Below are 25,417 nucleotides of genomic sequence, written 5' to 3' on the forward strand. Positions count from 1 at the left end.
TCCTCTCTTACAAAAGAGAGCACAGGGAGTCTTTCCTCCAGTTGTGTCTGGTCGGGAGAGGGCGCCGTCCAGGCCCCTGGCCATTGGGCATGTGAGCGGCCGAGCCCTGGGGCCAGCACGAAGGCCCAGCACCGCCTGTGGGATTCTGGGATGGGAACCTCCAGGCCCCGTGGAGGCGGGCTGGGACCGAGGCCTCATCCTGACCCGCTGCCTCCCTGTGTGTCCCCCAGGAGTCATCGGACAGCACTCACACCACCATAGAGGATGAGGACACCAAAGGTACGTGGGGAGAGCGGGGCAGCCGGGCGTCCGCGATGTGGGCAGGGCGCGTCCGTGGGGGGGGCGGGGGCTGACCCTGCTTGGCCGCAGCCCCCGGGGCCTGCCCAGCACGTGTGGGCCACAGGCGGGCGTCCTGCCCTGCGAGGGAGCAAGTTCACGGTTGCATTTGCTCAGTTTCTTCTCTTGAACTTCCAGAGGTCTGTGACTCTGCCTGGCAGCTGCTCTGTAGACAGCCAGAGAGGGGGCTTTTCCGGGGTTGCGGGTGTTTCCACGGAATGTGAGGGCGGTGGGCTGCACAGTTGCACACGCAGGGTTGCGCCCATGCAGGGCCAGCGGCCCGGTGCGCCCAGGCACCCCCCACTTCTGCTCCCAGCTCTGTCCACCTCCCCAGGGAGGGCAGGCGGCATGCGGGGCCACCTGACCCTCTGGGCCACACGCTCACAGAGATCAGCCCTGAGGGCCGTCAGGGCTGCCCCAGGGCCTGATGGCCAGCCATTTTGCCAGTCTGGGGGACACAGTGACACCCCAAGACAGAGGTGAGCACAGGCCCCTGGAAGAAGGGAGAGTGGGTGCTCACGTGGTTTCCGCAAACAGACTGACACAGGCCCGACCCGTCAGCACCTCCCTGAATCCCTGTCCTTGCAGTTCCGCCCCCACCCAGCCCTATGTGGGGTGGTGGTGGTGGGGGTAACCTACATGGCCGGAGCCTGCAGGAGGGTCGGCCAGCCTCCTTCCAGCCTAGACCCCAGCTACGCCTTGTCTGGCTGGGAGAGCAGCCTCGGGGTGTGGGGCGGGCCCCTCCCACCACACCCCCAGCCCTGCCTCCCGTGTCCCCACTGCCCCTGGACCCCACCGTGAGCTGTGTCTGGGAGTTCTCCAGCTTCACCCCACTCGTCCTCGTCCTGTCCCCGTCTCTCCTGCGTGCCCCCTCCTGTCTCCCACTGGCGTCTCACCTGTCTGCCCCCGCCCCCAGGGTCCCTGACACCCTGAGCTCTGTGAGGAGGGGCTCAGCGAGCTCTAAAGCCAACCCCCCCACCTTATGGCCACCTCCCGTTAGCCCCCTGCCCACTCCACATAAGTAGGTGGGCCCCTGCTGTGGGCGGTGTCTCCCTGAAGGGCCCCCCAACAGCCCGTCTCTGTAGGGATGCCTCGCAGTCTCCAAGCAGACTGCGCTTGGACTCCACCAGGGCCCCCTCGGCCCCACAGAGGCTCGGGACTGCCCCTGCCCCTCCAGCCAGCCCTCTGCAGCGGCTTCTTCCTGGGCCTGCAGGGCCGTGGGCTGAGGCCCCGCTCCAGGCTCTGGCCAGGGGCTTCTCGCTGCGGAGACCGGCCCCGGGGCGGGAGAGAGCAGGGCCCTGCTTCCTCTGCCCCTGCTCACGCTCTGCCTCCTGTCACCCCAGCCCCCAGGGTCCCTGACATCCTGAGCTCCGTGGGGAGGGGCTCGGGGGCCCTGGAAGCTGAGGGCCCCCTCCCCGCTCTGTGTAAGTAGTGCCCGCAGGCCTGCCGTCCCTGCTGCTGAGTGGCTCCTGCGCTGCCATGCACGGCCTCAGCTGCCCCCGCCAGGCTGCCCGAGGCTAGGGCCTGGGCCTGGCTGGGCGCCTGGCGCTAACTCCCAGGGCAGCTCCAGCCACCACCCTCCTCACCTCCTCCTTCCACCCGCACCGCAGTCCCCACCCCAGGCCTCTCCCCCACAGGGTCTCCCGGACCCGGGACGGGGCAGAGCCCTCCCGGGCCGTCCACAGTGCTTCCTGCCTTCCTCAGACCGCCTGCCTGACCCTCCTGGTCACAGCACCCAGCGGGGCCCCATGGAGGTGTGGACATGTGCTGTGACAGAAGCCTCTCCCCACCATAGGCCTGTGGGCTGAAAGGGAGAAGGCCTGGCCTTCCTGCCCAGCTGGGTCCTCCGCTGGGTTCTGCACACACTGGGCTGCCTCTGTCCACTTCGGGGGGCGGGGGGTACCCTCTGCCCACAGCAATTGCCCTGCCATGGGCAGACGAGTGCACCTGTCCAGACATTCCTGGAGCCTCCTCCTCTGTCCCCCATCCCCCTCTGTCCCCCATGTCCCCCTTCACCCCCCACATCCCCCTCTGTGCCCTCACATTCCTCCTTGTGTCCCCCCGTCCCCCTCTGTCTCTCACATTCCCCCATGTCCCCCATGTCCACCTTCACACCCCATGTCCCCCGGTGCCTCCACATTCCTCCTTGTGTCCCCCCGTCCCCCTCTGTCCCCCACATTCCCCCATGTCCACCTTCACCCCCACATCCCCCTGTGTCCACACATTCCTCCTTGTGTCCCCCTACGACCCCCTCTGTCCCCCATGTTCCCCCATGTCCCCCATGTTCACCTTCACCCCCGCGTCCATGCATGTCCTCCTCTGTCCCCCATGTTCCATGTTCCCCCATGTCCACCTTCACCCCCCATGTCCCCTAGTGCCTCCACATTCCTCGTGTCCCTCGTCCCCCTGTCCCCCACATTCCCTCATGTCCACCTTAACCCCCCACATCCCCCTCTGTGCCCCCACATTCCTCCTTGTGTCCCCCATGTCCACCTTCATCCCCCCACATTCTCTCTATACCCAGTATCCCCCCAGTGTCCCCCTATGTCCCCCCTCTGCCCCCCACGTCCCCCCCACATCCCAGTTTGCCGCCTCCTCTCTCTGGCTTGGCTCGTCAGCCCATAGCTTCTGTCCTGTGTGCCCCCCACCTGCCTCCTGTTCACATCTGGTCTGTTCCACCCCAGCCCCCAGGCTCTCTGACATCCTGAACACGGTGAGGAGGGGCTCAGGGGCCCCGGAAGCCCAGGGCCCCCCACCCTGCCTATCTCCAGCTCTCCCAGGCCCCCCGCCCACCCTGTGTAAGTAGCACCTTGAGTGGCCCCCTGGCTGCTCCTTGGGGGCTCACAGGGGTGTGGAGACCCCCAGCTGTGGTACGCTGCCTCCTCACTCTGGGAAGGGGCCAGCTTGGGGGGTGCAGGAAAGGGAGCACAGGGAAGTCCACAGGAAAGTGTCACTTGGCCTCAGAAAATGAGTTTGTGGCTAAGGACGGGCGTGTGTGACTGTGTGTGTGTGTGTGTGTGTGTGTAGGAAAGAATCAGAAACAGTCGGGGTGAACGAGAGCCTCACGCCTGTGATCTGTGGGCCCGTGTGACGCAGACAGTGTCGGTTGCAGGGGCCCAGGGCGAGGGGGGTGAGGGGTTGAGGGGCCGTCACTGGGCCGGGGCCCCTCCCCAGGCAGGGAGGGAGGAGCCGGCTGCTCCAGCCCGTCTGCCTGCCCCGTCTGCCTGCCGACTGCCACCAGGATCACTTACAGGGATGGGTGACACCCCAGGGCCACGCCCCCCCCCACCTGCCGGGAGACACTGGGCAGGGAGGTGCTGTCGGATGAGAGGCTGCAGGCCAGGGGCTGGGCATGGCTGGGGAGTGGCTGGGTGAGTGCCGGGCCTGGGGGCCAGGGCAGGGAGGAGGGGGAGCGAAGCATGGTAGCAGTGGGGGGCTCTGCAGTGGGGGGGGCACAGGGGCTAGCGACAAGCTGAAACCACCCCAGCGGCCGCGAGGACATGGGGCAGCCTCTGGAGAGCAGTGGCACCCCCAGGAGCGCTCTGTACTTGGCCAGAGGGGCAAGGGCAGGTGCGGGTTCCTAGGCCGGCTTGGCGGGGGGGGGGGGGGGGGTGTCTTGTGGTGAGGGAGAGGGGTCCGGGCTGGGGCAGGAGCGCAGCGGAGCCTGGGGGAGGGGTCGGCAGCCTCCGTGTCCCCATCTCCCCGGCCACTCATGGCCCCGGTTTCACAGATGCGGAAGTGGAGGCTGGGGTATGTGGAGAGGTGCCCCCAGGGGGGCCTCCCACCACAGGACCGCCCCCCCCAGGGTTTCGAGCTGCCCTTGGAGTCTATGTATTAGGCCAGGTTGGGGGCTCTGAGGACAGGGCATGCTGTCAGCGCTGAGTACCCCACACTGACCCTGGGGGTCTGGCTTGAACTAAACTATGGAGGTGGGGGCCACAAAAAGGGGCCCTGAACAGCACTGAGGGGAGGCGCGAGGGGAGACCTGGAGCGGTAGGTATGGCAGGACTGGTGGGGGAGGGGTGAGCACTAGGGGGCCTGAGGCCCCCCAGGGAGCTGTGTCCTTGCTCCAGCCTGTGACCCCCCCAAGTCCCCAGCACCGCTGCGGCTTCGAGCACTGGGGGGTCTGCAGGTGAAGGACAGGGGTGGAGTCAGCCCCGAGAGGGGACTTGCACAGAGCTGTCCGGGTTGTGACCTGGCTCTCCAGACTTGTGGCTGTGGGTGTCAGAGCCACGGTGCCCCCATCTCCACCTCCGGGGCCAGGGTCCGCCTCGCCCAGCACTGAGGCACAGGCGGCGGGGGGCTGTCCCTGGGGTGGGTCAGGGTGATGTGCCCGCCAGCTGTCTTCATGTATAAATGGGGTCGGCGCCCATGGCCCAGGCTGTGTTCCCATAATCAGGGATTACACCCAATCCAGGCTGATCCTGCATAGTGGCCCGCCTGGGGTGGCTGGGGGCTCCTGCTGCCCCTGCAGCTGCCAAGGGACACGAATTAGGGCCAGCCTGGGGTCCCTGGGGTCCCCCCAGACCCTCTGCCAGCAGCCTGGCCTCCCGGCCTGTTAGCTTGTGCCAAGAGAGGGAGTGTCGGGGCTCCGGTCCACCTCTGGGAGCCCCCCCACGCCGGACCGTTGCCCACACGCTTCAGCTCTGTCTGCGGAACTGCCTGGGGGGGCGGGGTCACAGCTCCTGGCTTCACCTCCCAGGGAGCCTCTCCCACAGTGCGCCCCTGGGGGAGGCAGGGCTGCCACTCAGGGCAGGGGTAGGTCTGGGCAGCAGCCCCACTGCCACCTCACCTGGTGTGACGCTGGTTCCCAAACCCCAGGCTCCGCGATGAGTGCTGTGACCGTGACTCCCTCCTGTTGACTTTATACTCTCATTTTGTATTACAAGTGGCTTAAAAACACTCCACGCGACTTCACTAAGCGGAAGATCAGGTTGACTTACCACAGTACGGGACGTGAGACAGAGGACGTGTCGGTCCGTTCCGGTCGCAGGGCTATTGGCTGAGGGCTTCCGTGGGGTGCTGGTGTGAAGAAGGGGGGGGCCAGTGTCGGGTGTCGGACACACGGGCGCTACTCACCCTCACACAGGCGGGTGGGGGGCCTGGCTTGGGGATGGCCGGGGAAAAGCTGGGCTGCCGTGGTGACAGGGACCTGGGAGGGCAGATGAGCATCCCCGAAGCAGAAATGCTCAGGCAGAGGGCAGAGAGGTGGGCAGGCTGCCGGGAGACCACGCACCGGTGACGCAGAGGGACCCAGAACATCCAACGTTGTCCTGCCCCGGGCCCCAAGACTGAGAACGGAGAACAGCGGGTGCAGGGACAGAGCTCTGCAGCTGGATACGGATGGAGTGGGGGTCTGCAGGTGGGGTCACGAGCCTGCAGCCCACTGTGCTGGAGGCCAGCTTCCAGGGCCGACCAGACAGCTGGGGCCCGGGCTTGCACAGACAGCCCAGAGCCCAAACCCTGGCACAGTCCAGACACGGAGTTCGGTGAGAAATAGAAATGGGACCTTTGCACGAGCGCAGCTGGGGGCAGAGGGAGGGTTTTCCAAGATAGGAGAAACTCGCTGGTCAGTGCACACACGATCTCCACATGCAAACACACCCCTGCCCTCCCCCATGACACCAGCACACGTGTGCACCCAAGCCCTCGGGTGTCGCGGAGCTCACTGTCCAGATCCTTGTGGCACACAAGGCCCGCCTGGGCTCCCGTGCAGCACGCGGCACCCACCTTTCAGGTGGGCATCTGCGGGGGGGGAGGGGGGCACGCAGACAGCCGAGGATGCCGGCAGCGGCGGGGAGGAGGCACAGGCAGCCCTGTGCCAGGGCTGTGGGCAAATGCTTCAAAATGCGGAGTGCACCCTTTGGAGACCCTGCCACTGTGCTCTGGGACTCAAGCCCACACATCAGCTCACGCATGTGCTGTTCCCAGTGGCACTGGTGGCTGGAGTGCGGACAAGATGGCCAGCTGCAGGGGAGCCACTAGGGAACCAGGGGGGCTGCTGGCAGCGCAGTGACCTGGGAAGGAGCCTGTGGGGAGGAGCCCCTGGGATCCTGCCTTCCCTGCACTGGCTGGGGTGAGGCTTACCGTCAGCGCGCTGTGGCTGGGAGATCACTGGGATCCGTGAGGGCGCACACCTGATGTGTGTGTGCACTCGGGGTGTATACATCTGCGTGGAAGCGGTGAAGCACCCACCTGAGGACAGCCCTTCCCTGGGGAGGCGGAGTGAAGCACGAGATTTAGGGGAATACGGGCATTCACTACGCTATCTGTAAGGGTTTATTGTCTATAAAAAAGTCTCAGCAGCCATGCAAGTGATCCAGGGTTGAATCCTCAGGGTGTGGGGCTGTTATTCTCTGAAATAAGTCGTGATTAAAGAGACAATGGGGACCGTAGGCCAGCACCCTGGGGCCAGGCCTGTCCCGGTACAGAGGCCAAGTGGGCAGGAGCCCAGAGCCCTGGGACGGAGGGTGCAAGGTGGGTTGGTGACACCGGGGGCCTGGCACCCGGGCCCAGGCTCACACAGGTGGAGACTGGAGCAGGTGGGAGGCTAGCTGGCTGGCTGTGGGCTTCCGGGGAGAGACCCACAGACTCCGTGTCCCCCTCCTCGGGCCCCCCGGGCCCTACTCCCTGGCTTCCCAGTCTACACCCTCCAGACCCGGTCCCCTCCCTGCCTCACAGCTGGCCCTTACTAGATGTTCCTAAAGAGGTGTTGGATTCAGGAAGGGCTTGCGAGCCTAGTCCAGCTGGGCAAGAGCCAGGAGGGCCGGTCCCAGGGGGCATGGCCGGAGGGACTGGGGGCCACACAGGGTGGGTCACGCCGGGCTTTGCTTCCCCTTTCTGCATTCTCCGGACACGGTGTTTCTATCACACGGAGACCTTCTATGTAAGACACATAGGACCTGGTGGACTTGGAAGTGTGGGGGCTGTGGGTGACCTTGGAGGGAGCCATGTGAGCTGGACCTATTGCGTGCGGGTTCCTCCTGGGGAGGAGAGGTGGGTGGGGGCTGGGGATGCTCTGTCCTAGGCCCTCCGCAGGGCCGCTTGGGGTGGTCCTCGGTCACTGGGCGGCTGTGTCCCCGCAGCGCGGAAGCAGGAGGTCATCAAGATCACGGAGCAGCTCATCGAGGCCGTCAACAATGGGGACTTCGAGGCCTATGCGTGAGCCGGGCATCTGGGCTGGGTCCTGGGAGGTCTGGGGTGGGCTGTGGGGGCTTCTCTGCGGTGAAGGGAGGGGTGGGCCGTGGCAGGGGCCTCTCCTCACCTGGGTCTGCCCCCCCAGGAAAATCTGTGACCCAGGCCTGACCTCGTTCGAGCCTGAAGCTCTGGGCAATTTGGTCGAAGGGATGGACTTCCACAGATTCTACTTCGAGAACCGTGAGTGAGGGGCCCGGGCAGGGCGCAGGCTGTGTGCCCCCGATAGCAGCACAGGGCTCTCTGACCTCCAGGCGGCCTCCCTGCCCCTCCCCCTCCCCGTGCTCTCCCAAGGTTCCTCAGGGCGCCCCGTAAGCCCCCGCCTCTGCCCCTGCCCGCAGTGCTCGCCAAGAACAGCAAGCCCATCCACACGACCATCCTGAACCCGCACGTGCACGTCATCGGGGAGGACGCAGCGTGCATCGCCTACATCCGCCTGACGCAGTACATCGACGGGCAGGGCCGGCCCCGCACCAGCCAGTCCGAGGAGACGCGCGTGTGGCACCGCCGCGATGGCAAGTGGCAGAACGTGCATTTCCACTGCTCGGGCGCGCCCGTGGCCCCGCTGCAGTGAAGGTGGGTGCTGGCGCAGACCCTTCCCCTGTGCGGGGGGCGTCGGAGCAGAGCTGCCCCTGACTATAGGCAGGCAGCATCCCATCCCCGCCTTCCCCCTCCTCCTGGGGCCCTGGCAGAGGGCAGAGAGCTGACCCTCGCCCTCATCCCTTGCAGAGCTGCGGCTGGCTTCGCGGGACAGACTCGGTGTTTGGAGCCCGGCCGCCCTCCCGCGGCCTGCCTGTCGCATGTTTGTGTCTGCCTCGTTCCTCCCCTGGTGCCTGTGTCTGCAGAAAACCAAGACCGGATGTGATTTCTTTTTAACAACAAGATGACAACCACCACAAAAAAAAATTGATGTTGGATGAAACAGGAGAAAAAAACAAAGGAAAAAGCTGTAAAAATCACTGGCATTTGTGGGGCTTCGAACCGACGGGCACTCCCCACCCACGCTCCATGTGTCTGTCCGCTCCTGGCCCCTTGGGGACCAGTGGGGCAGTGACCTTGTCCACAGGGGCCGGGCCGAGGAACGGTGTTTGTTAGGTGGCGCTCCCCCCCCAGGCGTCTGCATCCCCCCGCCGTGCATGGCTGCCATCAGGAGTGTCGGCCACCTGGGGCCAGGGGGACCTGAGCACGGCTGTTCCCCTCCCTTCCTCTCATGCCCCCAGCATGGATGAGCAGTGCAGAGGCCGGGCCGGCCCCCGGGGGCCCGATGAGCCATCTGAGAAGCCCCTGTGGGCCCAGGGCTCCCTCTCTTGTTCCTCCAGGGCCAGGGAGGTGCAGACCTCACGCCTGGCAGGAGACTGGCTGAGAGGATACCGTTGGCGACAGCCCCGTTGGGAGGGGAACCCTTGGACCGGCCTCCCTCCTGTTCAGGGTGCCTCCCCTTCTGCCCACCTCCCCCCTTACGGGGCCGGTACGGCCACAGAGGGGCTCTGGTCTTGGTCAAGATGCAGGAAGGGGAGAGGGGTCAGAAGGCGGGTGAGTGGTGCCCCGGGCTCCCAGGCCGGGGTGGGTATGGCAGGTGTTTGCAGATAGTGCTTTTGAAGTCTAGGCCTGGAGCAGAGGGAGGGAGGGCTGCCCTGGGCCTGAGGGGCAGGGCACCGTGGGCCCCCTGCCAGGCCTCTCCAGGCTGCAGTCTGTGACAGGGGCCCGGGATAAGGAGAAGACGGGCTGGGCCCATCGTGAGGTCCCCTGCGTGCTGGTGGGCCCCGTGGTGAGGCTCGGGGATGGGCCCCGTGGTCAGATGGCAGCAGAGAGTGCCAGGGCAGCTGGCCAGGTGGGTTGGTCAGGGGCTGTGATCACAGAGGTGCGGGACCCTGCCGCCCCAACACCTGCCCCTTAATTCACATTTTCAACAAGGATTTTCTTTATCTTCCCCCACAAATCAAGCCAAGGGAGGGGCACAGAGTGGGGAACGGGACACAGGATGCTGGTCTCCACGGGGACTGTCCATCAGCAGACACTCAGAATGGACACTCACCTGCCCGTCCACGGCTGTGCTCAGGACAGCTGTCCCCACCCATGGACACAGGGTAAACATCCGCCAGGCTCCCTGGGCCACGGGCAGCGGCAGGGCTCACCGTGGACAGCGTGTGTGGCCCGGCCACCCTCACCTCTGGGGGCCTCCTCCCCTCCTCCCCTCACCTCTTATCTCCACGGAGCTGCCTGTCTGGGATAATTTGGGGATTTTTTTCTGGGGGATAGTTCTTTTGCATGACCCCTCTCGAGCAGGCCACACCTGCTCCTCTAGCTAGATGTCGGAGGTGTGGCCACTCTGCGGAGGGCCGGCTGCACGCAGTGCTGGCCGGCCCCCGCCCCCCTTCTCTCTTTTTGCTGAGTTCCATTGTCTTTTCTTTCTGAGCCTTGTAAGTGTAAAAAATCATTATTTTGTTCTGTCTCGGGAAACTGCAAATAAAAGAAAAACAGGACAAACGGCTTCACGTGCAGCTGGGGGCTTTATGCCAGGGCCCCACCAAGCCCCAGCCCCCAGGCCAGCCAATGCCCCACTGCACGGGCCCCTCTGCCGCCACGGGCCACCGCTGCACCCGATGCCCCTCCCCGCCCCACCTCTATCAGCCCTGGATGCTGGAACCCGAGCCTGCTGTGAGCCCTGACACCCCCCTCTTCCGTGGCCTCTCAGGAGGAGGCCAGAGGGCGGTTCTGTGTGGGAAGAGCCTGGGACCCAGCCCCGAACGTCTCTCCGTGCATCCATTCCACGTGTGTGTGGCTGGGTTGTGTGGACAGACAGCACACAGGCCAGCACGCTCGTCACACAGCCATGTCCAGCACAGGAAGAAAGTGGCTGCTGGGAGGCAGAGACGGTGTGGCCAAGGACAGTGGGGACTGGCAGGGGTTCCCCCAGGAGGACCAAACTACAGGGGCCCAGAGCAGAGATCAGGGGGATGGAGGGGAGTGAGGGCCTTCCTTCTTTCCCCTTCCCTGGGACTGCCCCGCCCCCGCTGTCATCCATGCCCCGGCCTGTCCCTCAGCAGCTGCCCACTGCACCGCTGCAGCATGGGGACACTAAGCCACCTAGGGCCTCCCTCCGAATGCTGGCTGCCCTTGGCCTGTGCCAGCTGACTTAGCACTGAGTTCATGGCTGCAGGACAGCGTGGCCCCAGAGCTGTCTGGATGCGCGGCGTCATGACCACAGGGCTGTCTGGCTGAAGGACATCTGACTGCGTGGCCACGTGCCCTAGGGCCCAGCCAGGCCCCACGCAGCCCTGCTGGAACCCAGGTGCCCCCTCATATGAAGATGGACGGCCTCCCCTTCACACTGGCTCCCCAGGCCCTGCCAATGCTTGTCTGTACCTCATGCCTCCTGCTTTCCTGGGACAGAAATGTGGGCCTCAAAGCAATGCCAGATACCAAACACTCCCAACTCATGTGTGCAAGTGACCTCTGGTAAGAGGGGTGCCCCAGGGGTCACTAGGAGTCCTTGACTGCGGCTTCCTGGTGCCTGGCAGGTGCTCTCAGGAGGGAGGGCTGTGCCAAGGAGCACACAGAGGATCTGAGAGTGGGGCGCAGAGAATCTAGGGCACAGCCCTCGAGCAAGCGGAGTGGGTCCCGGCACAGTATCTAGGGCTCCACTCACCTATCAGCTGTAATCCGAGGCGGCTTTCCAGGCCAGGCCTCCCCACACGCACTCAGCACGGCCCGCCCCACCCCACCCCGCCCCGGAGGATTGGGCTGGATGGGGAACTAGGGGCTGGGCCTATGAAACAGCCCTTGGTTTGTCACTGTTAACAGCGCACCTGCTTTGAGCGAAGCTCCCTGGGTCTCAGAAGACCCCATATTCCAGCAGGTCCTGGGGGCAGAAAAAGCTGGTGCCCTTGGTCCAGCCAGAAATCCCAAGGCTGCTTCTCATTTCCAGGGGCACAAATAAGGCTGAAAGCAAGGCCCGGGGCCAGCAATGAAACAGGCAGAGAAGTCTTCAGACCCTCTGATATCAGCCAGCGAACTCATTCCCTAAACTGGGACCAGACTGGAGACTCCTCGCCCTGCACACATCCGGAAGGCAGCGGATGCCCCCACATGCCCGCAGGGCTGACCCCCTCAGCTCCTGAGTTTCCATCCATGTGGCCCAGGCTGCTGTGGCTGCAGCTGCATGGTAGCCCCCCCACCCCCCCAGGCCGGTTCCCCTAGGTCTGCTCCAGGGCTCCCTCCCCTGGCTCCTGCTAGAAAGCTCAGGGCGGGGGGGGGGGGGGGGGGGGAGATGTCCAGGCAGCTGCCACCTCCCCTGGACACACGCTGCCCCAGGATGCCCTGTACCCCGCAGGTGCACACAGGGAGGGGCCCCTGAGGCTCAAACAAAGCAGAGGACTATTTTGGAATTTCAAAAGACAACTTTATCCAGATAAGAACCTTTCAAATAGAACAGAGATGTTAGGCGGCAGTTATTAAAATACACTCTTTGCCAAATGCTTCCACATGAGACGACGACAGGAGCTGGGGAAACGCTGGCTTGGGCATGAACCAGCCCCACCCTCCTCACGGCCCTCGCCCCAGATCTGCACCTCCACCCCCAGCTCCTCCCCAGCCACCTCCAAAGTTGGAGGAGTCAGGCACCGCTGTCCTTCCTAAGGGGAGGTCACAGCCCCCTGGGCACCAGTGAGCAGGCTGGGTCTGTGCATTCCAGGGGGTCCCTCGGGCAGGCCATTTTAGGGGCAGGCCAACTCCTTTGATCAGCACAGTGCCCAGTGCAGAAGGACAACTGGCATATAAAATTGTTGGGCTGGGGGTCCTCAGAAGCCATGTAGGTGCCACCTTCTGGTCCAAGCAAGGGAAGTCAGGGCCTGGCACTTTGTGCCAGGGCAGTGGGACTCCCTGGGTAGGGCAAGAACCAGCATGCTCAGGGAAGGACCCCAGAGAACGGGACCCTGTCTGATACCACCCCAGCGGGGGCTTCTGTGGGGACCAGGTCCCAAGGGTGCATCATGAGCTCACGACCTCAGGAAGCACTGCAGGACGCGGGGAGGCAGTCTAGAACACGGCAGTGGGTCCTGAGGGAGTGGGCAGGGCTCAGGGCTGGGGCTCGTGCCGCCGGGGATGCTCTCAGCAGTGCTCCTGCGGGGGTCAGGCCACATGTGGGGCACTGGGAGTCCTCAGGAGGGCTGGTACCTGGTCTTGATGGTCAGGAACGGTGGCCACAGCAAAGGCCACTTGCTAAGGCACACAGGCCCCAGGTGGCCGCTAAGACAGTCTGGTTGCCAGAGAGGCAGGTAAACCCGGGTTGAGAGACAGCACACGCTGCTGTGACCTGGGCGGGCAAAACTAAGCTGTAAGTCAGGGCAAAGACCCCTGCCCCACACGCTGCGGGCATCTGTGTGACTTGTGGGTGGGCAGTGCCCTCAGCAAGCAGTCAGTCTGGCATGAGGACAAAGGGACCACTGCATCCGTGCAGCCCAGCTCCTCCCAGCGCCGGCCTTGGCCTGCTCACCCCCAGCCCTCGTGCCCGCCTGCAGATCCGAGCCCCCACTCTGCCCCCTCAGCCCTGCAATCAGGGCTCACCCTGACTTTACTGAGTTTCAATACAGTCAGCGCACAAACACAACCCTAAGGCGGACCGAGGACCAACAAGGCTGGCTCCAACCTCCCCGGGGGCCTCGCACAAGTCGGGGGCCCACGGGTTTCCCAAGGGTTAGAGACGAGCCCTTCAGTGTCTGTGTGAGTCACTCAGAGTTTATGGTTTCATCTGGCCCAAGAATACACCTTTGGGGGCCTCAAACGAGCTTTTCAAAAATCCCCAGACATGTAAATTTGAATGTTCCCCAGCCCCAGGCCCTTCCACAACCCCTCAGTTCCTGCCAGGAGCTCCCAAGTGAAAATGTGTCCCCACGCGGGTCTCTCCACGGTGGCTCTGCTTCTCCAGGGGCTGCGGGTCTGATGTGAATGGCCGGGCCATCTCGGCACAGGGGGCCTCCACGGGCCGCCGTCACATGATAGCGCAGCACGAGTTCTGTTTCCGGGCCTGGACACAAACACACCGGGGCTGGAGAGGCAGAGGCGGCCAGCAACCCCCCCCAAGGCACAGAGGCTGCAGAGTGGGCTAGGGGGACTGGGATCACCCCCAGGTGGACCGAGCATCTGACTCTGTGCCAGCCTGTGTCCCCCGGCGCCACCCGACCCCGTGTGCAAGGAGAATGTCTTTAGAGAATGGGGCGGTTCCCCTCTCCCCTCAGGTTCACAGATCCCGAACCCCACTGCTGTCTCCCTCCCAGACTCACAGGAAAGCACAGGGGCGTGCAGAGCCCTGCTGTGGTCCACGCCAGTGAACCACTTCTGTCGAAGGGAAACAGAGGCGCAAGGGCCGCTCTGGGAAGACTGGAGGCCTCACCACTCAGCAAGCAGCAGGAATGTGCAAAGCCCCGGGTGAGGGGAGAGCAGCCGGAGCGGGGGGGTTGGGGGGGCAGGCCTCTGCCCATGTCGGCTCCCCTGGCGCCTGAGTGACCCTGCACTACTGTCAGGCCTGGGCCACCCCGTCTGCTCTCCCCACACGTCACTGAACATCCTAGGGACTAATGCAGTGGCGAGAGCCCGCAGGACGACAGCACTCACTGTCTTATAGAAGGCTTTGGACTGTGTTCCCAGCACTTCGGATTTGGACACCAGGTCGTCTAGCTTCTCCCCTCGCTCCAGCAGAGACTCCATGGTGTTGTGCTGGACACAGAAACAAGCAAACACTCTACTGTTCACGAAGCAAGTGGACACGAGCCCCTCCTGCGGTTCCGCCACAGAAAGTGCTTCTCCTTGGGCTCCTCTCCCCACATGAGCGCTGGGAGCGTCCCAGGTGAGCAGGACCCAGTGCCCATCCTGGGGGACCCCCAGCACAGGCTCAGACCGCTGCGCTCTAGGAGGGGTCGCTTACATCCACGTTTACACACGCGTACTCCTACTGGACAGATCGGCCCCCGCTTCCCGAAGGGGCTGTGTGCCAACGTCGGCCCTTACGGAGGGCCTGCACCCTGACGGCTGTCGCTGGAGCAGCCGCGAGGCCCTCATGGGCTTCACTGAAGCAAGGAGCACAAGCCTAGGCACGTGAACATGAACTGGCTCAGGAGGAGGAACGAGTAAAAAGGTCCTTTCCCTCTACAAAGAGCTCAACAACCCAGGTGGCTGGCACAAGGAGTGAACCAGACGAAGAGACACACGGGAAGGAAGGCAGTGCAACCCGCAAGCCCATTTCTGCAGGCACGTGGGGCCGGCTCCGCAGCTGCACCTGCTGTCCAAGCTCAGAGAGCAGGACCGGCGGACGTCCCGTGGCTCTGTGCAGCCCAGGGGCGCCCACAGCCGCGGTGCAGTGAGAACACACGGAGAAGCCCATGAAGAGACGGAGACACCTGAGGACTCTCACACCTCACTTTCGATCCAAAGCCCCAAACCACGTCATTCACAGCATGATGTCTGCAGCCCCCCAGTGGTTTCTGCAGAATGCAGCTTCCTGGGTCTGGCCCAGGCCGGCGTCCGACCCCAGGGGACGGGGACGCGCATGAAGCCCAAGGCGGAGCCAGCAGGGTTTTTCTGGGCACCTTTGCTGGGCTTTAGATCTACTCACTTAAGGTTCATTAGCCGCTGGACACTGGTGTCCCATGTCTGCCACGTACTGGGAGCAGGGTAGGTAAGGACAAGCTCCCGGTCCCGAGGGCTTACATGCCCTTCAGGGAGACCAGCCCTGCGCGTGGGGCACTTACACGGGCGCTGGGCAGGAAAGGGAGAGGCCACGAAGTGGTGGGGCGGTGCCAGGGAGCGTGCACTTGACCCCAGAGCTTTCCTGAGAGCTACTGAGGGACGGTAAGCGGAAGACCCACAGGGCGATGGCTACTGTCCGGACACACTGGTGGCAGGTGGGAAGCCAGGCACCAGTGACAAGGCAGAGGACACAGGACCAAACTCGAGGCGAGAACAGACAAAGCGAGTGCCAAATAGAGCTCCAAGTTAGAGAGAGAAAGGGGGAAGGAGGAACAGACAGAGGAGGAGGGAGAGAGACAGAGACAGAGAAGGAAGGGGAGAGAAAAGCTGAAGCAGCAGCTACAGACCAGGAGAGCGTTCAGGTGAGACGTGGGCTTCCTGCTCTCCTGACCGGGCCTGAGGACCCCAGGTCTGTGTTTAGTGAGCACGGGCGGCTTCTCCTGCCCCCACAGCTCACACCCTGCGAGGGAGGCACCTGCTGGGCTTGGGAGGCAAACCGCGGGGGGCAGCAGTACACGGAAGCAGAGCCGCAGAACGGAGACCGTTGCAGCGGGGAGGGATCAGGGCCACACCAGGTCTCAGGTGGGGCCATCGTGCAACAAGAGTATTGAACCCAGACGGGTGCAGGCAACACAGACTCAGGGTCACCTGGGCGGTCTGGCTTTGGGGCCTCGGACGCTTGGAGAGAGGTGGGCAACCACCCTTCCAACAAAGCATTTGCATGAGGGCACCCCTCCCCCCCAGCTCCAGGATGCACTCGCCCCTGCCTCCGCTTACCAGAATGATTTTGGTCTCGTCCAGCTCAGCCTGTACTTTAGTCATGGGGTCAGCTTCTCTGGGGTTCTAGGGAAGAGCCAAAAACAACATCAGAATTAGAGTGACCCCCTGGAAACAAAGCTCAAACCAAGAGAGCCGGACACAGTTTGCCAAGTTCACAAACCATAGGCTGCACAAACGCACGGCAGAGAAGGGAAAGCCTGAATGGAGCTCCGGTTCCAGGTCCCCATGAGGGTCCCTGCGTGTTCCACGGGGACGCCGACACCAAGGCTGCCAGGAAATCGCCCACAGCCATGACCTGCAAGGCTGCTCTTGGAGGCTTCTGTCCACCCTACCTGGTACCGACTCAGGTGGCCGTCTAGGGCCGCGTAGTGAATGCTAGCAGGGGATCCGACTGGCCACTGTATCCTGTCCACTTGCTTGGAGAAATCGTCTAGTACCTGCAGGACAGAGGAGCCCATCAGCACCCGCAGCCGCAGGACCTGAACGGGGAGCCCAAGAGGCTGTCAGGCCGGGAGGAGGAGAACAGCTCACAGCCAGGGACAAACCTAGGCTCAAGTTTCTAAGATTTCTGGCAATTAAAAACGAAGGGTACCCAAACTAACACAAATCTCATCTGGAGAAAGATAAAAATATCAGAATTTTAAACTACAGATTTCCCCTTCTATCAGGTTATACAATTCTAAGAAAAAAGGTATCTAGCCTCTCATTTTCCAAAACAGTTCTTCAAAAAGGGAGCTAGATCCTTTGGATTGAAGGAACCAGCAGATCTCACGTGCCTGTGAACGTATCAGTGCTCAGGGAGGCCAGAGGCCGGCGTCCCCGAGAGGTTTCTGACGAGCACTGTGGCGCTAAGTCCCATAGTGGTGCTGGACGCACAGGGGGGAAAGGAGCGGCCTGGGGTGCAGGGATGGCCTGACCGAGGTGGGTGGCCACAGGGCAGAGCACGGAGTCGGCCGTGGCTTGGAGGAACCACAGCCCCCACCAGGGAAGGCAAAGTCAGGAAGAGTGGCCAGAGCGGTGGCCAGGGCTGAAGTGCAGCCACAGCTGACCTCAGGCCCCGTCCCAGGAGGAGGCTGTGATGCTGCTGTAGACAAGGGTCGAGGTGGCACCAGCGCCGTGAGCCCAGATACAGGCAGGATGAGGCGCAGATGAGGGGGAAGGGATGCCCGACCGTCTCTTGGTTTAGAACAAGAAGAAAAACTAAAAATGGGTTGATTTTGGACACACGACTCCATCCCTTCTACCTTGGACACTGTCCACACTTGCCCATCCAAGGCCAGCCTGGCCACACTGCAAACTCACCTTCTCCAGCAAGGAAAAGGCCACCCGGGACGGATACTCGCTGTCAGCGATGACCACTCCCGCGAGACTGTCGTTTCGCACGTAGACGTGGCACAGATATTCTAGGGAGAGGTTAGACACACGGAGAGTGACATGAGGGCTTTGGACATCTTCACCCTGATCATGAGAGCGTCACAATGCTGAGCCCTTGCCTGGTGGCTCAGTGAGACTCACACAGGACAGCACCGGAGGGAGGCTGCCACCAGCATGGCCCAACACCTGCTTAGGACGAGTAAATGCCCAGAGGCCCAGCGCGCAAAGCCACGCTCTAAAGGAGCCACCAGGGGTGCAGGAAACAGCCCAGGGGACGCAGTCCCAGATGCATTTCCCAGGCACACCCTGGAGCCCCAGCTCTAGCTTGGCCGTGTCTCCGGGAGCCACAACTCTCTGACGCTCTGCCCTGCTCCCGAGCTGGAGACCCTGGACAAGACCAGCAGCCTCCAACTGCTTAAAAATCCCTACGAGAGCGGCCCTGCGTCAGGTCCCTTCATCAGGAAATGACCTCTCCGGGCATCAGGTTTCCTGCTGTGGTGGGCTGGAGGGGTGAGGGAGGGAGAGGAGAGGGAAGAAGAGAGGAGGGTCCATCTACAAAAAATGTGGCCCTGCTGGCCATGCTCTCCAGTACTACTGTGCAAAATCATCAACTTATCCAAAGGTTCAGTCGGTACAAGGGCTTCTGCAAAATAGTCATCATTCGTGATATCAGTTTTTGTCAATTCCAAAAAGCTTTAGACAGGACACAGCTAACTATGCCCCCAGGGAAAAGGGAACGTGAGGATTACAGTGGACAAGTAAGAACCTTCTCGTCCCAACAACGCTCACCCAGAACAGCCTGATGCCAACCACGGAGGAACAAAGAGGAGGGGGAGAGACCATGAGCTCCTGAAGTCAGATGAGGGCAGTGCTAAATAACAGCAGGGCCGAGGAGGACAGGATTGCCACCGATGCTCCCCAGGCTCTGTCTACGTCCCCCAAGTAAGCAAGGTGTAAACGTGCTGTCGAAGTGCATGTGCTCCCCACCGCGGAGAAGCTGGGTCAGTGCCGGAGGACATGGCTCTCAGCGATCCGCTGGGGAGGCTGACCCGGCCGGAGCGAGACTGACCACACACCAGTGTTCACCGTCCAAGCTCACCTCTGGGGTGTGGGCAGCACAGGGAGGCCGCAAAAGGCACACACAGGGAACCCCCCCCCATCCCTGGGGTGAAATGGACATTGGCATCACTGACACACAGCCTCTGGGGCCACGGCCCTGGTCTCTGCCCGGTGAGCTTCCCGTGATCTGTCTGGGTGACACAGCTGTCCTTCCCAAGTTGTCTGTGTCACACAGGCTTCTCAAAGAAAAGCCTCAAGATTCTTACAGGAAATCTGAATTATGAAGAAGTGAACATAAAGGCCAAGAGAAAACGAGTTTTCGGATTCCTGGTCAAAAACTTAAGGAGCACAGGATGCAGTCTTACTGCAACCGTTGGGAATCCTTGTCTATGCAATGTGTCCAATGTGGGAGGAAAGACAAGAATTCAGGAAGGCCACTCGCTGCTCCGCAAGAGCTAGACCCCGATCTGCAGCAAGTCTAAGCTCTGGGGTAGAAACTGAATCAGACAGCTCAGATGCCAGCGGTGCGCGCAGAACCGTGTGTAAACAGAGCAAAGAGCAAGGAAGAGAGAACCGGGCAGCAGGGGAGCGCGGTCCTGGGAGCCTCGGCGCGGGGCAGTGCCTGTGCGGGGAGCTCCGGGCTACCCGGGGCGGGGCGGGACGGATGGTGCGGCACACGCACGAGGCAGCAGGTCCTCTTACCTTGCTCTTTGACGGAAGCTCTGCTGCCTTTCGCCGAGCGCTCCACAATCAGCTGACTTGTGAAGGTCATGAATTCCTGAACGCTAAGAAACATAACACATATTACCTCTTCCTGTCACCTTGTCCCCAGAACCAGGGGAGGTGACCTTAGAGTGTAGACACCAAGGGGCCGCGGCTTCTGGGTCTCATTCCTTTCCCTCCCAACCTTAGTCCCTCCAGACCTCAGTGACTAACGAGAGATGCTGTTTTGTCACAAAGCCTCACAGCCATTCAAGCCACACCTGTTTGCTACCTCGTTCACCAGGACAACCCGCTTCCAGCCTTGTGGGCATTTTCTACCACTGTAGTCAGGGCAGGATTTGGGACACGGGGAGAAGCAGAAGCCAGCGTGTGCACAACCAGCTATGGCCGCTGCACACGCCACACGCTGCGCTGTGACACACGTCAGCCGTGAACGCGGGCCACAGCATGGAACATGGCCTCAGGCCTGCTGGCTCACCCTGGCATCCCATCCAGGGCACTCTGGAAGCCAACCGCTCAGCCAAGGAGGAAGAGGAAGTGACTTGTACACAGGCCGAGAGGGAAGAGGACACTCATGGGCCAACAGAGAGATGAACCAGAATGGAAGAGTCACAGGTGACAACAGCTCGGCTCATGAGACTCTCTGGCAGCCCTGCTGACTCCAGAGTGAAAACCTCCAGCCGTGGAGTGCATGTCCTGGGCTGGGAGCCGTGTGACCTCCAAACCCATTACTTACTGCCCCGTGCCTCACCCACAAAATCTAGGTTCGCTGTGAGGAGAGTACAACACATAGCACAATACCTGGTGCCCAGCATTACTTCGAGAGAGTGAGGTGATCAAAATCACCCCATCAAGAAAAACTCTCCAAGTAAGAAAGTACTGGCAGTAAAACCAAGCAGAGACAGAGCTCGCAGCGGGACTGTGTCCAGATACAGGGAGTCTGCATTCAGGGGCGAGAAAAGCTGGGGACCCATCTGAAGGTTTTATAGCTCGGGGTCTGGTAGCCACGAGGCAGCAAGAATGGAGGTGAGAGGCCTGGACTACATGCTGCTTTAAGAGGTGCCAGTGGGGGCGTGCCCAGAGTACGGAGCGTGTCAATCATCACAAACTGGCAGGGGTACCCCAAAGCAGGGAGCAAAGGTCTCACACTGAAACGTCGAGCACCTTCGGTATACGCAGGCAGCAAAGAAGAAAAACAGCCAAGTTGGCACGAAATGTTCCATCACAGAACAGCAGCGACACAGAACAGAGAGCAGAGACCATGGTAAAGAAAGCCAAGCATCAAGAAGATACTTCCCCAAGGACCCGGACCCAAAAGAAGCCAAAACGTTTCCACAAAACAACAGAAACGGTTTTAGATCCTCCCATAGAAAGCTGTGCTCAGAAACTACTGCCCGGAAGCAGCGAGGACAGAGCCAGATGGCAGCGTCCACTGGACTCAGAAACGGGAGGGTCCTTCTCTGGCAGTGCCTGAGTCACCCCACCCCTCCCACCAATGGGCTGAAGCGTCTGTGGCATTCCTCACACACACCTTCTTGCAATTACGATGTCCAGAAATACTTAAGACGCTTGTAAGCCCTACACGTCCCATGCTTCCTTCCACATCTTCAGCACACACCCTTCTGTACCATCAGAGCTCAATCAAAAAAAGCATAAAATGGGGGTTTGAGTCCTGGCTGGCTGTGGTATAATTTCTTGTCGCCTCACGACTTCATACATAAAACGGAACATAACAGTATCTCTCCTACTGAATTGTTGGAAATACCCCATCAGATAATATAATCTGGCTCTCAAGGTGGGGCCCCTAAGCCGCCTGGGTTCGCAACACTGGGAGGAAGGCGTCGGTTTAAAATACGTTCTCCTGGCCTCCACCTACTAGCTGACCACGTCTGCGCGTGAACCCGGGTAATCTGCACTTCTTCAAAGTCCCCTTGTGATTTTATTAGGACGAGAATGTGGAAAACACTGAGCATAAATACAATGTTCCAAAATAGCATAAGCCTTTCTCCAGCGAGAGGAGGAGGATTCCTCACAGATCGAGTCCACACACCGAGCAAGAGGCCATCGCAGCGCTCCAGTGAGGGAGGGCGAGCCCCCCCGCCCACCCGATCCCAACCCCGGGCCTCACTCCGGCCTCCCCCGACCCCACGGCCCCGTCCCCTCGCCCCGCGGGCCTCCCCCGACCCCACGGCCCCGCCCCCCACCCCGCGGGCCTCCTCCGAGCCCCAGGGCCACCCCCGACCCCCGGGCCTCCCCCGACCCCCAGGGCCCCGTCCCCCACCCCGCGGGCCTCCTCCGACCCCCGGGCCACTCCCGACCCCCGGGGCCTCGCCGCCCGGGCCCGCTCACCTGGACCTCTGGAAGAAGCTGAAGGAGGACACGTCGTACGCGGCTTTGAGCAGCACCGCCTTGGGGTCGCCTTTGTACAGGACGCTGAGGCTGTACAGCTTCATGGTGCCGCGCCCTCAGGCCGCCCGCCCGCCCGCGGCACCGGCTCGCAGGGAGCAGCGCGGCCGCCGCCCGTGGGGACCGCCGCAGGCTGCTGACGGGTCGGACGCCGGCTTCCCCGCCTGGCTCGGGGTCCACTTCCGGTTCCGGTCAGGGGCCGCCGCCCTCGCCCCAACAGAGGGTTTTTCGTGTCCCGGATGCACAAAGAAGCAACCGGAAACACGAAGGCGGTGGGATGGGAGGGGCGGGGAAAAGAGCGCAGCGTATGCGCGTGCGTATAAGCCCGGCCCCGCCCCTCCGGCCTGTCTGGGGCCGCCCTCTCCCTCCTGCAGCGTCCGGAGTCCTCCCGGGCCTCCCCGTCTCCGGGACCTCTCCCCTCCCTCTTGGGGCGTCCCGCCCTCTCCGGGGCTTACCCCCCTCTCCCTCTTGGGGTGTCCCTCCCCCTCCGGGGCTTCCCCTCTCTCCCTCCTGGGGTGTCCTGTCCCCTTCCAGGCTGCCTCCTCTCTCTTGGGGTGTCCAGAGTCCTCCCAGACTCAGGCCCTCCCTCCTTCCTAGACTGCCCTGAGCCCGCCTGGGCAGCTTCTGAGAACATACCCAGAGCAGCACCCACACGCCAGTGCTCTAGGAACCCTAGAAAGGAGCTTTGATTTACAGGAGGATTGCCTTCCTGTATTTTGTAAATCAAATCTCCTTTAAAGCGAAGGGCAGGAAACTTTTTTTTCTGGATGCTCCTGCAGGGATGTGAAGGCATGCTTTTTGTCCTCACCAGCTCTCCCTTCCGCCCCTGTGGGAGCAGTCCCTGTTCACACAGGACCCCTCAGCAGGGGCCTGCAGGGGTGAGGGCTCCCTGGGCCTGCCCACTACCCGTCTAGAAACTGATGTAGGAGGCTGCTGACCACAAAGGGCAGAAAATCCGCTCCACACTTAGGGAGCAGCTTGGTGCACAGTGCCTTTTAGAAGGCCCCGTTTGCCTTGAAATAATGCTTTGCCGATGGGTGGGGACGAATCAGGCACAGTTCCATAAGAGTTCCACCTCTTGCCCATTTCTTGTTTATTAAATGGTATTACGTAATCGGCATCTCCCAGGCCACATAAAAGGGCCTTGGTCTTTGGCAGTTGGCAGTAAGCTCACACAGTCATTATGCCAGAAGCAGCCAGATCGGAGATGGTGGGAAGAGACGGCGTATCTGAAGAACCAACAGCATCACTTCTCAGCCCCAGCACTATCCATGTTTTGGTTGGATAATGGGGGCTTGTCCCCAGTTGTTGGGGGTGATCCCATGCAGTGCAGGCAGCATCTCAGGGTTCATACTCACTCGATACCAGCACCCCATCCGCCATTTGGCAACCAAGAATGTCTCCAGATGTTAGCAAATATGCCCAGAGGAGCAGTGGTTTAGAGAAAAATGTTTCTGTGTCTGAAGGAAGGTCCCGCCACCTGCCCCCTCACTCAGCACCTCCCTCACCAGCCCTCTTCCCTGGGCATTTTCAAGTGCAGAGCATGGAGAGGACTTTTCCACATCCCCCCCTGTTGGGGTGCAAAACAGCAGGAACAGATAGTGGCCAGCACCAGGCCAATCACCCGGAGACAGGCTCTCCAGCAGGCCAGGCGGGGTCCCTAGATGCTGTGCTGACACCGTTGTCCTATAGGGGGCGGGCGACAGCCGTTGCTGGAGAAGATGGAGCCCCTTTTCTCCTTTGCCACTGAAAGTTGTTCAAAATGACAAGGGAGGACAGTTCTTGCTTGGAATGGATTTAAATGTGTTCGCTTGTCCCATACCGGTGGATGTCTTACCGTTGGCCTTACACCAAGCGCCCCCCATGCGCTACCTCACTCAGTCCTCAGAGAAGAGAGGAGGATTTTATCATCACCTTACAGACAAAGAAAGAGACTCAGGTCAAGGAAATTGCAAGTCAACACCACAACATGTAACACAGCTCAGCTCCACTCCCAGGGGCTCCCCCTCCTCTCTGGCCTGGCCCCGCCTCCACCTCTCCTCTCGGTCTAGGTGGTTATAGACTCCCCAACCTCATCATCCCTCTTACTGAGAAACAAGCCCACCTTCCACTTCATCACCCAGCTCGGGTTCGGTCCCAGCACTGCCACAAGCCCCCAGAGCATAAAAGTGAACATAGCACTAACCTCTCTCAGTCTCTCTCTCAGTCTCTCTCTCTCTCTCTCTCTTTTCATCTGTAAAACTGGAAATATAACCCTTTCCATTGGTGTGTTGCTGGGAATGGTAAAACACCATATTCCAAGCTCTGGTCTTAGTAGATGTTTTACGAGTAAAAACCATGATGATGCCCTGCATTGTTATCGTTTATGGCAAAAAGGAGAGATTATCATGGGTTAAAGGCATTGGGCATCCTGCAGGAAGCAGAGATCTGACGGGCTGAGTGAGGTCTACGGAGTGGAGAATACTATTGTATGTCTTATAATTTCCTGGTTTTGATCATTGTGTTGTGGTTATGTAAGAGAATTCTTGGGTTTTGGGAAATCCACACAAGCACTTAGGGGTACAGGGACACCACGTCTTCACCTTACCTTTGCAGGATTCAGAAGTGTTTGAGGTACGTGAAGGGTAACGCACACACGGTAAATCGGAGGAGTCGGGATGCAGGTATCCGGGAATGCTTTGTACTTTCTGTAAGTCTACAATAATGGGGATAGGAAAGATTGTAGGGAAGAGGCACTGAGTTATGCATGCAGCACCCGTGGGAGTGGGGGTGGCCAAGCTCCCTGAAGTCCAGACTCTCCCTCGTGCACCGGGCCCTAGAGGAAGAGCGCCCATGCAAACAGGAGTGGAGCCATGCTGCCCATGACACGTGGCCCGGGCCCATGAGTTCACCCCTGCCGGGCAGTCAGGTGCCCACCCACCTTCAAGGCCTTGCTCAGCTCACGAAGGGACCCATTTTTAGCTGCACAGCAGAACCCCCACAGAGCTGGATCAGAGCCAGCTGAGGGGCATGCCAGGGGTTCCCGGGGAGGGGGGAAACCTGGCCATGCCGTGGCCTTGGCCTCCCCACCCCCTTGTCCGGTCAGCCAAGGCCAGGGCAGCAGGGCTGTTTTCACTGTAGTTGTAACGTGAACTTCTGCAGCCTACCCAGGACAGGAGCCCTGAAAGGAACCACAGATGTGACCAGGGCCTGGCACTCCTCAATGTGCCGATTTGACATATTGCCTGCTTTGAGTTAGTGGCACCCAACAGACAGCAGAGGCAAGAAGCCCACTCTGACCCTCCTTTTTATTCTTCAAAACAGGAGATTAAACCCCCACATGAAAGGTGCCCTCTGGGTAACAGGAGGAAGACAGTCTTAGCACCAGAGATGAATGAGGCTGAGAGAAATGTGTGCAAACAAGCCTCCTCTTGCAGCAGCCCCCAGCAATGTCCTCTCCTGGCCCCAGCCCCTCTGTCACGTCGGTTCTTCACTAAGTGTTTCTTTGTCACCAGAGTGTTTGCTATTGATTGTTCCTGCTCTGGTCACTTCTCTGGGTCTTCATTCTCTTGTGAAGGCTCCCGTGCACCTGTAAAAACTTCAGTAAAACGTGTATGCTTCTCTCCTGTTGATGGCAGCTTAGTTCTTAGGTGCAGCTGGAGACCCGAAGAGGACAGAGAATGTGTCCTCCTGTTCACCACCAGCCTAAGGAGCACAGACTTGATGCCATCAGCCCACCCCGGCCCCCAGGAGCACTGCTCGCTACCATAACCCTCCCAGCAGATTCCCCAGGCCACCAGCCCGGAGGGAACAGGAGATGTCA

At 61.3% G+C, this 25,417-nt stretch overlaps 2 protein-coding genes across 2 annotated transcripts in view; one reads left to right on the plus strand and one right to left on the minus strand.

Moving 5' to 3' along the window:
• The window catches only part of CAMK2B (calcium/calmodulin dependent protein kinase II beta), an 82,756-nt gene extending 72,739 nt beyond the window's left edge, over positions 1-10,017 (plus strand). Inside the window, 7 exon segments of the mRNA XM_026502364.4 lie at positions 231-279; positions 1,680-1,760; positions 3,021-3,134; positions 7,422-7,497; positions 7,619-7,713; positions 7,872-8,106; positions 8,260-10,017. Of these exon segments, the coding sequence (XP_026358149.1) occupies positions 231-279; positions 1,680-1,760; positions 3,021-3,134; positions 7,422-7,497; positions 7,619-7,713; positions 7,872-8,104 (648 nt within the window). The 3' untranslated portion in view covers positions 8,105-8,106; positions 8,260-10,017.
• Positions 10,018-11,910: 1,893 nt separating this feature from the next.
• YKT6 (YKT6 v-SNARE homolog) lies at positions 11,911-21,796 on the minus strand. Its single transcript, XM_026502614.4, has 7 exons — positions 21,559-21,796; positions 19,189-19,271; positions 17,356-17,456; positions 16,386-16,490; positions 16,051-16,116; positions 14,143-14,244; positions 11,911-13,555 (listed from the first exon to the last, which is right to left on the minus strand). The coding sequence occupies exons 1-7, from the start codon at positions 21,660-21,662 to the stop codon at positions 13,520-13,522; spliced, it is 597 nt and encodes a 198-aa protein (XP_026358399.1). The 5' UTR covers positions 21,663-21,796; the 3' UTR covers positions 11,911-13,519.
• Between the last annotated feature and the right edge of the window lie 3,621 nt (positions 21,797-25,417).

Source organism: Ursus arctos, unplaced genomic scaffold (genome assembly GCF_023065955.2).
Source record: "Ursus arctos isolate Adak ecotype North America unplaced genomic scaffold, UrsArc2.0 scaffold_3, whole genome shotgun sequence".
Lineage (NCBI taxonomy): Eukaryota > Metazoa > Chordata > Mammalia > Carnivora > Ursidae > Ursus > Ursus arctos.

Excerpts from the sequence above, each read along its gene's own strand:
- YKT6 (XM_026502614.4), bottom strand. The coding sequence starts at position 21,662 with ATGAAGCTGTACAGCCTCAGCGTCCTGTACAAAGGCGACCCCAAGGCG. Across the intron at positions 19,272-21,558 it reads AGCTTCTTCCAGAGGTCCAG|CGTTCAGGAATTCATGACCT; the intron begins GTGAGCGGGCCC and ends TATGTTTCTTAG. Across the intron at positions 16,117-16,385 it reads GCCACCTGAGTCGGTACCAG|AACCCCAGAGAAGCTGACCC; the intron begins GTAGGGTGGACA and ends GCTCTTCCCTAG.